This window comes from Strigops habroptila, chromosome 13 (assembly GCF_004027225.2).
Source record: "Strigops habroptila isolate Jane chromosome 13, bStrHab1.2.pri, whole genome shotgun sequence".
NCBI lineage: Eukaryota > Metazoa > Chordata > Aves > Psittaciformes > Psittacidae > Strigops > Strigops habroptila.
This window is the reverse complement of record NC_044289.2, coordinates 15,929,210-15,941,750: the sequence shown is the minus strand read 5'-3', so window position 1 is coordinate 15,941,750 and position 12,541 is coordinate 15,929,210. Positions and strand designations below refer to the sequence as shown.

The window sequence follows — 12,541 nt, the reverse complement described above, 5'->3', positions numbered from 1 at the left end:
GTCCCCCATCGCCCGAGCGCCTTGTTGCCGGGCACCGCACCCGGGACACCGCACCCGGGACACCCCCGGGCACCGGCTCTCCCGGGGCACCGCTCCCCGCAGGCACCGGCGCCGGGCGCTGTCCCGGGTGCTGAAGCCACCCCCGCCGGGACCGGCGGCGACCGGGACCCGGGGAGAGGCGCGGTGCCGGCGGGGGCACCCATCCCGCGGGCGGGCGGTACCGGAGGGGTCCCGGGGGGGTCCCGGGGGGATCTCGCGGCCCGGCCCCGCCCCGCGCAGGTTAAGAATGAACCGTGGGAAAAACTTCGTGGGTGCGCGCGGGGCCGGGATCCCTCCGCCGGGCGGGGGAGGCTCCGGGCTGAGCCGCGGCACCGCCTCGGCGCGCGGCGCCCTCCGCGCGAGGGAAGAGCTCCGCAGCGCGGCGGCGGCGGGACCGCGGCGCAGCCCCGGGGACACGGCTCGGCCCCGCGGCAGCGCCGGCCCCGGGACGGCCGCGCCCGCGGCACGATGGGCGGCCTGGGCCTGGCCCTGGGGATCCTCCACTACCTGGGGCTCTACCTGCAGCTCGGCGCCGCCTCCCGGCACCCCCCGTGGGACGCCCCGGCGGCGGGCAGCGGTGAGCGCGGGCGGCGGGCCGGGACCGGAGCTCGGGTGCCCGGGGTGGGAGAGTGCGGGAGGGGGTGGCTGCGGCCAGAGCGCTCCCGGGGCTCGGTCTCCCAGTGTCGGTTCCCGGCCGTCTCGGGGGGCGGCGGGACGGGCGGCGGGAGGTGGGGGGGTGAACCCCCTGTCCGCGCTGGGCTCCGCCGCCGCCGGCAGCTCCGCGGCGCGGTCCGCGGCGCCAGCGGCTCCAGGAGCGGGAGGTGGCCCGGGCGAGCCGGGGCTGGGCTCCGCCGCTCCCGTCCCCGGGGCCCGGGGGGCGGCCTCTGCCGCCGCCGCTGCGCTGCCGAGCCCGGGGCTTCGCACGGTCCGTCCCCCTGCACACCCCGTGCACACTCCGTGCATCCCCGTGTAAGTGTGCACCCCTGTGCACCCCCCATGCACCGCCGTGTGCTGCCACACGCCTCTGGCAGCAGGAGCGACTCTCTGGTCTCCCGTTCCTGCTCTGCCATCTCCGGTGCTCGGCGGCCCGGCAGGTCGGTGGGTTCGTGGTGCTGCCAAACCCGGCGGGTCCAGCCGGGGTCTGGGAATGGAGGAGCCGATTTCTGGACCCCCGTGTGAAACACTCTCCCAGAGCAGGGTAATTCCCACCCGTGGGGCACTGAGCAGGAGATGGGAGACAGATCCCCCTCGGGAAGAGCACTGATACCCTCCTTGCTCCCTACAGGTGACACGGGTGGGTTTAAATCTGAGTCCCAGCAGTGAGCACAGTTGGCTGGGTGCTCGGTGCCCCCATTGCAGCCATTCCCCTCACATGGCTCCGGGGCTGCGGCCTGTGGTGGAAGCAGCTCCCTGCCCCAAGGAGTCTCCAGGCACGCCAGGCCCTGGTGCCCACGGGGACACAGTGCATGGTCCAGCGGGTACCTGCCTGCCCTGGCAGGGATGCTCTGCTTTGCGCTGCGGGATGAAGGCAGGAGGGTTTCTGGACCTGTCGGCCTGGCATGCTGGAAGGAGATGTGGGCAAAGAGCCTCCATTAGCCGCTGCTGCTCCCCTCAGAAATTCAGCAATAGGCAAATAAATAGTGAAATGGTCGCTGAGAGGGAGCAGGGAGCCAAGGAGAAGAAATATTCTGGGAGGGTGAGTGCACTTCAGAGCCACATTACAGCTTGCTACTACGAGCAGTTCTGCAGCAACTCACTTAATCACAACAGAAACCTTTATTAACGATACTGAAAAGCAGTGAATAAGTGGGTCATGTATAATAAGCCATTTGTGTTCAGTAGGTGAATACCAATTTGATAAAAGCTGTGTGTGCTGAAAACCTGTATAAATCGCTGTTTAGCCGATCAGAGATTGATCATTTCATTACTCGCTGGTGGAGCCGCTCCTCCGTGCGCGGATGACGGGATGGATTCATCCGTGGCCGGTGGGGCCGGTGGGGCCCTGCCAGGCTCTGCCCGCTGCAGGCAGCACCCGGAGCTCGCCGCCATCTCTGCCCGGTGCAGGCGGCTGGAGCAGCCTCTGCACAGCCCGGCGCCGCCATCGCTGTTACCTCTCTCCAGCCCACAGCAGATGCAACGAGGGAAGGGACTGGGAGCCTTGTGCTTCGCAGGCGGCCGAGGCAGCTGCACGCTGCTGCTGGGCAGGCAGGAGCCATGGGCAGCCAGGCTGCTGCCAAGGGACAAAGTCTCGGTCAGAGGAAGCCCTTTCCCTGCTCACATAGTGAAGGGTCTGCCTCGAGTGAGGATGAAGAGAGGATGGAGTGAGGATGGAGCAAGGATGGACCGAGGATGGGCTCCGTCTGCCCTGCTGCCCTGGAAGAGCGCCTGAGCTGCAGGTTCCTTCCTCGCCATCCCTCCCCTGCCCACAGCGCTGCCTCTGCTCTGCTCTCCCCTCCTTTCTCCTCTCTGCTCTCTGCTCAGGCTGGCGCCTTCAATTATTCATGCCCCCCATTGCAGAGCCTCTGCACGCTGGGCTGGTGCCATCGCCTGCGAACCGGCGCTGGCTGGGAAGCTCCGGCCGGCTCCCGGCGCAGGGCAGGGGCCGCCGCTGGCTGAGCAGCTGGAGCAGCAGCGGCTCCGTCCCCGCATCCTTCACGAGCGCCGGTGTTTCACCGGCTCTACGGCTGCGACTGGGGCTGGGGCTGGAGGGAGCCGAGCCCCAGCTCCCCAGGGCGCTGCCCTTCTCCTTCCTTGCACACCCCGATGATTATTCTATCAATTACTTTCATAAACACTTTGCATTCTGCTGGATTTTTTCATGCTTCCTGATGGGAATTCTCCACCCGATGTGTTTTTCCTGCTGCTGTTCGTGCAGTCATTCAACGCAATTACTTCTGACACCTCTCCTCATCAAATGTCTGTGCTTTCTTTTCCCTTGAAGAGGCTGACAGACGATGGGCCAGACACTGGGAATTATTACGTTAGGACAGTGACAGCTAATTTTAATCATAACGTTCCTGGTGAGTGAGGCAGCAAATCAAACACATGGCCGGGGCAGCTGCACGGGGCTGGAGCCACCAGCAGTACTGGGGCAGAGACGGGGATCCGTCACTGGGTTCTGGTTCATGGAGCAGGAAGGACTCGTGTGCCCCGGGATGAGCAGCCCTTCCCAGCCCACCCGACAACGGCTCTGGCTCTGTCCAGGCTCTGCTCCATGGCCATTTCCCTCGGCTGTGGGTTCATCTCCCGCCTGGCTGCTCCCTCCCCAGGGCTCCGGCTGCGGTGGGTGCATGAACAGGCACTGGGCAATTGGCTGGGATTGGCTGTGCCAGATGCATTGATGCCATGCACCGCGTGCTCCAGATGGAGCTGGACCGGGATGATCCCACCAGTGGTGGGGTGGGCAGAGCCGGGCAGGAGGGCGCTGTGCCCGTGAGCACCGGGGGCTGCTGCCTCTGCAGGACAGGTATGGGCACCATGCACAGCGTGGGCAGCGCTGCCAGTGCTGATGGCTCCTGTCCTGGGTGCTGGGCATGAGACTGAGTGCGCTGATCTGCAGTGGAGCAGAGCTTCTGTCTGCCCCATCCCGGTTCCTGCCTGCTGCCAGGTGCCCTGCCCATTGGGAATCATCCCCTGGCAAAAACCAGCACCAGTGTGAGTGGCGGCTGCACATCGCTGCTGGGGTCCTGCCGGGAGATGCTCTAACAGCCCATTTCAGGGTTTTGCTACTTATACTCTCAAATGGCTGCTCTTCCGCGGTGCCCTCGGGAGGGGATTGTCTGAGCACCAGGGAGCTGGAGCTGGGAGTCCCCTCACCCGGGGAGCTCCTGGCAGCCAGGGCCGGGTCTCCCACTGCTGTTCTCCCGCCTGGGCAGCAGGAGGGCCCCAGGAGCGTGGCCATGACGGTGCGCGGATAGAAACACCCGCGGGTTTCAAGGTGAATTCCAGCTCCCCGCAAGGTGAGCTCCAGCCTCACGCAACCGCTGCAGCAGCTCGGGGGGTTTGGTTTCATTTATGCTGCAAATTTGAGCTAATTCTGCTGCTAATGTGACAGTAAATAGGGACAGAGAAATGGCACTCCCGGCCCCAGCGTGCCGGTGCTCGCAGTGCTCAGCCTCACGCTTCTTTTGTGATGGCAGAATTTTCAGAGGGGACCATGGCTCTCGCGGTGCCGGATGGATGCTGGATCCATCCCTGGCTCCAGCCCTGGTCTCATCCCATCCCTGCCTGCTGCTCGCCGCTGGAGCCGCCTGCCTTGCCCTCACCAGTACCACCAGCTGTCACACCACTGTGTTTATGCGCCGGTTTGTGGCCTTGATGTGATTTTGGTGACCCGGGGTCAGCATCCCTGCTCTAGGCTTGTCAGGAGGAGATGCATTCCCAGATGTTAACGTGCAGATGGGAAGAGGAGGGAGGCACAGCAGACACCAGCAACCCTCGTGTCCAGCCAGCAGCTGGGCTTCTCCCGGATCCATCCAGGGGGATGCCTCCTGCACCTTCCTGGGTGACTCCTGCACAGGCAGCCTGTGCCAGGGAGGATGGTGGAGGGTTTGGGTGCTGGTGAGGACTCAGACCTGGTGCTGGTGGGGACTCAGACCTGGTGCTGGTGGGGACCTGCTTGCCCGGACATGGCTGATGACAACGGTTGGAGCCAGGCTCCGTCAGAGCTGCCTTCTGCTGGGGTTGGGGTGCCCCTCGCCCCAGAGCTGCAGTGGCCACATCCAGAGCTGGTTCCTTCCTGTGGTGCCTCACGGCACCCTCCTGCTTCTGGGTGTAGGAGGGGGCTGCCAGAGTGCGAGGCTGAGCCCACAATTAGTCCACTGAGAGTCCTGACTCTCTGAACCGTAATAAACCAGGAATTATGGTTGGAGCTTTGTGGAGGGGAGAATAAACCACATTCGGTCGCAGCCCATGGCACAACAGCAGCAGCTGGAGGGAGGGACAAGAGGTGGCAGAGGCTGATCCGGTGGCACGGTCCTGCACCCGCCTGCCCAGGGCTGCCTCCTCCTCCTCCTCCTCCCCTGGGGCCGGGGGCTCCCCAGCCTCCCCCACCCCAGCCCGGCCTCCCCTCCAGCCCAGCCATGGGTCTGCCAGGGGCTGCTGCTCCATCAGGCAGAGAAAGAGGCATCTGACTGACCAGTGCTGTGATGGTTCAGTGGGGTTAACAACTCAGAGCAGGCGTGAGCACTAACCAGGTGATTAAGAGGCATTTGCAAATGTCCAATCCATATTTAATCACCCTCCAATACCTATTTACACAAACACTAACCCCAGTGCCTGCCCACGTCCCTGTTTAAGTTGCAGTTGTCGCAGTTGGTGCCCTGGGGAGGCTGAGAAAGGCAGCACGGCCCCTTGCAGGGCTGCACCAAAACTGCGGGCAGTGGGCAGTGAGGGTGGGCAGTGAGCAGTGAGCACTGGGCAGTGGGCAGGGTCCTGGCCAGGCTCCCCAGGGCTGCGTGGCCTCATGTGCTCCAGGGGCTGCAGGGGCACAGGGCAGGGGTCTGGTGGGTCATTTCCAGGTACTGGGGTGCTGAACAGCCTGGCACGGTCTGGGGGGGACACCCCTTCCCTGCCGCCCTCCTGCCCGTGCCGTGCGGGGCCGCGGCAATGAATCCTGCCCGCGTGGGGAGGAGCGCGGCAGCCTCTATATCTCCGGTTTATGAGAGCACCAAGCTGTCCCAGCAGGCGTTTTCAATTCCGTTTATCTGTGTTTCCCCATTGAGTTCATTTTATTTCCCCTGATTTTTGTTTCCTGCAAGATTTATTGATCCTGATTTTCCCAGTTTATGACAGGTAGCAGGCCATAAAGCACGTGGCAGCCAGCCCAGCACCGGCCCCCCTCCCACTGCCAGGATGCGGCACCGATGGCAGCGGCGGGGAGGATGGTGCTGGGCAGCTCCAGCACTAAAAGCCCATCCTGGAAGTGGTGCCGGTGGGAGCCGGGTCTGTGCCCAGCCATGGGGCTGCTCATGGCACCACCACATTTCGCTCTCATGGTGGGGACTGTCCTGATGTGGATCCTGGGCTAGTGGTGGCCCCACTGCCCCTGATCCAGGCGTCCCTTAGCACTGGGGTCCTGGAGCCCATCCCTGCAGAGGGACCATGGTGGGAAGCTGGGATGGAGGGAGCGGGCAGTGAGGCGGAAGGGGAGGATGATGAGCTGGGATGTGCAGGAGTGGAGGGGCCGGCCTCACCTTCCCTGCTGCTGTCAGACCGTGTTGTCTGTCTGTCCATCCCTCGTCACTGAGCGCTTTATGCCCTGTCTGTCCCAAGTTCCCAGCGTGTCACTCACAGCTGCTGCGCTGGGGAGGTGGGGAAGGGCCAGGGGGGTCAATGGGGTCCATGGTCCGGGGGTGCTCCTGGGGGGCTCCGGGGCAGCTCCACCAGTGGGACCTGCCCTGCTTTGGCTGCGCTCTGGAGTGGCCAAGCCCTGGGGTTAATTAATACATGCGCTTCGCAATTAAAACCTGAAAGGAAGGAGGCGCCTGATTCAATCAGGCCTTTTCTCTGCTCAGCCGCCAAATCCCATCCGTGGGAGCAGACTTTAATTGTGCTCAGAGTAGTCTGGGCACGGCGGAAGCCCTCCGGCCATTGCCCCTGTCTCTGCTCTGCATGGACCAGGGGCTGGTGCAGGCTTTGCCGGGATACTCTGGCTTTGTCCATTGCTCCTGCTATTGGGAATCCTGCAGAGGAAAAGCCCCATCCCCGGCCATGGCCAGGGAAGGGCAGATGAGTGCTGGCTAATGGCTGGACATGCCGGGAGTCCTTTGCCATGTGCCAAGGAGCAGCCGGCACCAGGCAGTGCTGGACCCTCCTGCTCTTCCCTCAACCCTCGACCACTGGTGCAGTTCCCGGCTGGACTCCCCCCGGCACAGACCCCCCATGGCTGCGGGTGCCGGCTCCCGGGCAAAGGGGCTGCAGGAGCCGTGCTGGGAACCCGCCGCGAGTCCCGGGCTGGTGGAAGCCTCGTGCTGGGTATTTCCCTCAGTTCCCCAGCTAAGATGGATTAAAGGAAAGTGATAAGTATATGGGATTTCCATGCGTCTGGAGGGACGGGGAGACATTAAAGGTATTAACTTTTCCGTCTGAGCTGATAATAATTCTTTTTCAGAGGGGATCAGGGCTTGGTGAGAAGCTGCACGCTGCTTCCCACGGGCCCATGTCCCGGGGGGCTCTGACGGCACCAGAGGTACCTGCACAGTGGCTGTGAACCAGCAGTGCCGGTGGAACGAGGTGGCTGGTGAAGGTGGGAGGGCAGATCCAGCAGGACCCTGTCCCAGCCCCTGCCCCAGTCCCTGCCTACTTCTGTGGCCAAAACAGCATCAGGGACGTGGGGGAGGCTCTGGCAGCCCCAGCCTGGCTGTGCCGGTGTTGGGGGCTCAGCCCCCGTCCCCATGTCATGCCATGGAGAAGCTGCCACAGGTTGTGGCAATGGCATTTGCCGGTGACTCGCGCGCTGCGTCTGTCGTTACAGAGAAACAACAATCCCTCCAGAGGAGATGAAAAGAATTCTAATTACATCTCTGAACAATATTTGTTTTGAGCAAGGAAAGCAAACCATATGGCATGTGGGAGACTGTTTGGGGGCCGCGTTAAACAAGGATTTGTTTTTCATTTATGCTCTGATCTAAGTGGAGATGCGACCATGCCGTATTTGTTTATGACACCTTGGAGGTGCACTGGGTCCCGTGTCACCCTGGGGCAAGGTCCCAGGGGGTGGTGTCGAGGTGGGGGCTCAGGGGCTCTTGCTCTCTCCATTTCCTCCCGCTGCCCCTGGCAAAGGGCCAGGGCCGGGTGCTGGGTCTGTTTGGCCGGGGCAGGGTCAGGGTGGTCCTGGTGACCCTGCTTGCATGGCCGGTGGCATCATCCTTTGCCGTGGTAGTGGCACATCCCCGCAGCCCTCGCTCTGTCCCCGCAGCCCTCGCTCTGTCTCCTGCAGCCCTCTTCACTGAGACCCCCCACGACATGACGGCGCAGGCGGGCGAGGACGTGGAGATGGCGTGTTCCTTCCGCGGCACCGGCTCCCCCTCCTACTCCCTGGAGATACAGTGGTGGTACGTCCGCAACCACAAGGACTGGGCGGACAAACAGACGTGGGATTCCAACCAGGTAATGCCCCTCGTCCTCCCCATCCAGCTGCAGCATTGAGAGGCAGAGCCCTCATGGGACTTCTCTTGCAGCAGCATTTGGGGCTCATGAGGGTCCCTGTCCTGCAGCAGAAGTCCCAGCACTGACCAGACCTGCAGACACTCCAGAGGGGAGCCGGGGTCCTGGGGTGTAGGACCATGTGTGGGGTGCACAGCATCCCACTGCACACAGGATGCTCCAGCACATGGGGCTGGGCTGTCCTGGCTGCCCTTCCCAGTTATCCCACCCCTGGGGACTGACCCGGGCAGAGGCTTTGCCCTGGTGCTTGTGCCTTCTCCCATCTCATCACAACTGCCCTTGCATCCGACCCATCCCCACATCCTCCCCCCCCAGCCCTCCCTTGTTTTCCCCATTTCCGTGTGTATCGGTCTCAGCAAACAGCTGTCTCTTTATTTCTCTTTCTGTTCACACAGAGATAAGGGCCAAATAATGGGAAGGCAGCTTTAGGTATTTTAATGAGCCTCTATTATTGTGTCTTTGGCAGAGCTGCTGCTGGTATTACCATAAATTGAGCAGCAACAGGGGAGCTGCCGCTGGCTCGGGAGCTGCGGGGCGAGGGGTGGTGGGAGCGGGCATTGAGCCCAGCCCAGGTCATGGGGAGCGCCCACTGATGGAGCTGGATGCAGTGGGGACCCATGGGCGAGCACCCCGTGTCATCCAGCCACTGAGGTGCTCCCTCACCTTCCCACGTGCCCTGTGCAGCTCCCACCTGCCCGAGGTGCCCGGGTTTGCTGGGGCTGAGCAGCCCCTTCTCCCTTCTCCCTCCTCCCTCCTCTCCGGGGCAGCCACCCTGGGCTCCGCTGGGCTCCTGCCTCCTCGCAGCCGAGCTGATGATTTCTCTTCCCTCTCTGGTCTCTCTCCCATCCCGCTCTTCCAGCAGCTGAAAGCTTCACCGCAGGAGGAGCCTGGGAAGGACGCGACTAAAATAAGCGTGAGTTGGGATAACGGCTCCTGCAGGGGCTCCGGCCGTGGGATGGGATGGTTCCTGGTGCTCAGCGCTGCACGGAGCTGGGCGGCAGGAGGGTCCCCAGGGTTGGTGTCTCTGTGTGAGGCTGGTACCCCAGACGAGGCGCTGGGGGGCTGGGAGGTGTCAGGGACCCCCGGCACTGGGGGCTGCAGCCTGGAGCGTGAGCTCCGACCAGCTCCTGTCGGCATCTCAGGGACACACTGATGCTGAGGAGAAGAATAATCTAATTTACCCACAGGATTAGCATCCCAAAACCATTTAGGCTCACATGAGCAGAATGAGATGTTAATCAGTTAAATACAGTAAATGCTCCCAGCCCCCCGCTGCCAGGCATGACCCCCCCCGGCCCTCTCCACCTCGGGGGGCTCTGCGTTTGGGGGTGCCACTGAAACAGAGCAGCGTCAGAAAGTGCTTCCCACCCTCCCTGGCCCCGGCAGCCGCTGCTGGCTCTTCGTTCGCCCTTGCAGGGCAGGCAGGGTCCCCACGGCAGGAGAGGCGAGGTGGGTGCTGGGCTCGGCTCAGCTCCACCGTTGTGTCCGGTGCAGCCAATGCGGGTGCAGCGTAACTGGGGGTATCTGAAGCGCTCGGAGTGCGGCAGCTTTGCTGCCTCCTCCAGACCCAGCGAGAGGCTTGAGTGTCAAACCTGCTTTATTCTGTTATTTTCAATGTCCCTGATTATGAAGTGTTTACAAATGGAGGCGACACATGAACACGGGCGAGGCACCATGAGCCCCTCTGATAAACCCTGTGTTACAGCCATGGCAGCAACAGACTGAGAGCAAACGGCAGCGTCAGGCGGTGCGAGACGATGTAAATCACACAGAAACCGCCGCGTCGGGCAGCCTTGGGCCAGGTTTCCTCTGCCAAAACACACTTGGTGCTGGAGGCGCCGGCGCCGGCTCTACCCAGAGCCACCGCGCTGTGCAGGGATGTGGAGAGGGAAGCAGTAGTAGCAAACACAATGGGTCTAGGTTTATTTCCCACCTCCCTTGAATGCTTTAACCCCTGTTTTGGAGCTGAGCGCAGCACGTTGTGGGGCTGAGCTGGGGCTGGACACCACTGCATACATCCTGACTGGTGTGGGGGTCTCTTGGGGCAGCAGGAAGCCACGAGCATTACAACTGGTCATAAACTCATCCCTGCCATAGCCGAGGCGCGGGCTGAGGCTCGGTGACCTGCAGGGCAGTGGCTCCACCAGCAAATTAGGCTTTTCTTTTATTAGTTCTAAATTTCCCAGCCATTAATTTTGGTGCCTCCTGGCTCTGCCGGCACAAAGTGGGTTTCTGAGGCTCCTTCAGTGCTCAGCTCGCTCACACCAGGGCCCATCAGCTCATCTGCCCCCATGCACAGCCCCTGCCCTGTCCTGGGCGCAGCTCGGAGCCTGCCTTGGCCTGTGCCCCGTTTCTAAACACCATAAAATCTTCAGCTAACAAATGCAGCGGCAAGTAGAAAAATGGCCTTTGCCGTCCAGCGTGATTATAGGGAACAGAGCCAGGGGCCTCGGGGTGGGTCATAAATGTGATTTATTGACCCAGCCCAGCAGCAGCCCCGGCTCTGGCGAGTGAGTGAGTCTTAAATTTCATTGGGTGATAAATACTGAGAGCGAATCAATTTGGTAGAAAAGCTAATTACCGGAGTGGATGCGCATCGATCCCCGACCCCGTGCGCCAGGGACAGCGTCACCCTGGGGTCCAGGGTCCCCCACCGTGCCATGTCCCCGTGCGACCCGCTGAGGGGGCACTGGTCTGGGTGTCTGTGTGGCTCCCCACAGCTGCCTGACCCCCGTGTGCCCGCCGCAGGTGGTGAAGGTGGTCGGCAGCAACATCTCCCACAAGCTGCGCCTGTCGCGGGTGAAGCTGGAGGACGAGGGGACGTACGAGTGCCGGGTGATCGACTCCAGCGACGGCAAGGCGCGGCACCACAAGGTGAAGGCGTACCTGCGGGTGGAGGCGCCGGGGGGCACGGGGCACCCGCAGGACACCCAGCCACAGGGCGCCGCGCTGCCGGAGCCCGGCTCGGCACACACGCACCACCACCACCACCACCACAAGGCCGGGAAGGAGCTGAGGAAGCGCTCGGCAGACGCCTCCTGCGCGCTGTAGGCGGGCGGTGCCGGGGGGACACTGCAGCCCCCGCAGCCCCCCCTGCGCCCCGGACTCAGCGGAGCCCTTGGGGGTGCCGCGCCCCTGCCAGAGACTGGCCCCACCGCCCATCTTGCCCATCGACCCCCCCATCCTCCTCCTCTTCCTCCTCCTCCTCCCACCAGCCAGCATTGGGTCGGTCTCTTCCCCAGCCCCATGGTGCAGCAGTGCTGGGACTCGGTGCAGGAGCAGGACCGCGTCCATGCCAGGGGCATCACCAGGGCCGGTGGTGGTCCCCATCCCACTGGTGCCATGCAGCGGGTGCCCTGTTTGCTGCCACCACTGTGCCACCGGCCACATTGTGCCCCAGCTTTGGGTGCCCGGTGGAACCCCTCAGCCCATGGCACCCTCCCCACCCTCCCTTGTGCTTTGCAGAAACCTCCTCCTGTTCCCGTAGGAGCCCCGGTTTAGTTACTCAGTTCAGTCCCACTGCGTGTATATAAGTTCCAGCATCCACCTTACAGACCGTGTGAATCACCTCTCCCTGCCCCTGCCTGCCCCAGAGCTGCCCCAGCACATCAAGGCCTGAGCTCAGCAGAGAAGGACGGCACGACATGCTCCCGGCACGCTCCCGACATGGCTGTGGTGCCATGGGCTGTGCCGCGGCATTGCCCAGCCAGGCAGCTGCCTGCGGCCCCTGTGTGCCAGGGAGCCGTGGCGTGGGAGCTGGCCCTGTTTTCACACATTGCTCCTCTCGGCCCTTTGCATTCCACAGAGGAAGGGGGGGCTTTGGCCACCAGCCCCATCCACCCTCGCTCTGTCCCCGCTGCCTGTGCCGGTGCCACTTGGCCAAGCATCCCTTCCTCCTGTGCCACAGCACTGCACTGACCCAGGTCATGGGCTCTGCGTGGCTGCAAATGGCCCGTGGGCAAATGCCACTGCTGGGGACGGGGCTGTGGGGAGGGACGGGAGGGTCCCGGGTGTCTCCGTCTGGGTGTTGGGTGCTGCTCTCTGCCGCCACCAGACCTGCTGCAGCTAATAAAGCTCTTTAAACGAAGCCTCTGCAGGTCTGCGGTCTCTGTCCCTGGCACACAGAGGGGACGCAGCTTTGGCGCTGTCTTGGCTAAAAGGGGCACAGTTGGGGCTGCCCCTGGGGCTGCTGGGCTGGGGACGATGGGGATGGGGTTGGGATGGGACTGGGATGTGGGTGGGTGTCAGCATCGTCACCTGCAGCTGAGGGCTCAGAGCATTTAAAAGCTGCAGCTGGGGAGCTCTACACCCTGCTCTGCTCTGCCCTGGCTGGGAG

The 12,541-nt window shown here is 63.1% G+C and overlaps 1 protein-coding gene across 4 annotated transcripts; it reads left to right on the top strand.

Moving 5' to 3' along the window:
- Positions 1 to 321: 321 nt before the first annotated feature.
- Positions 322 to 12,292, top strand: VSTM2L (V-set and transmembrane domain containing 2 like). Of its 4 annotated transcripts, none has more exons than XM_030502570.1 (4): positions 322 to 616; positions 7,979 to 8,148; positions 9,068 to 9,118; positions 10,954 to 12,292. In XM_030502570.1, the coding sequence occupies exons 1-4, from the start codon at positions 508 to 510 to the stop codon at positions 11,254 to 11,256; spliced, it is 633 nt and encodes a 210-aa protein (XP_030358430.1). In that variant the 5' UTR covers positions 322 to 507; the 3' UTR covers positions 11,257 to 12,292. The 4 variants fall into 4 exon arrangements, with proteins under 4 accessions (XP_030358430.1, XP_030358429.1, XP_030358428.1 ...); XM_030502569.1 differs by having other exon boundaries at positions 9,065 to 9,118; XM_030502568.1 differs by having other exon boundaries at positions 350 to 616; positions 7,958 to 8,148.
- The last annotated feature ends 249 nt before the right edge of the window (positions 12,293 to 12,541 follow it).

Bases quoted from the DNA above. Each gene is read 5' to 3' on its own strand.
- VSTM2L (XM_030502567.1), top strand. From the start codon at position 508: ATGGGCGGCCTGGGCCTGGCCCTGGGGATCCTCCACTACCTGGGGCTC. The intron at 8,149-9,064 runs GTAATGCCCCTC...CCGCTCTTCCAG, and splicing joins AGACGTGGGATTCCAACCAG to CAGCTGAAAGCTTCACCGCA. The intron at 9,119-10,953 runs GTGAGTTGGGAT...TGCCCGCCGCAG, and splicing joins AGGACGCGACTAAAATAAGC to GTGGTGAAGGTGGTCGGCAG.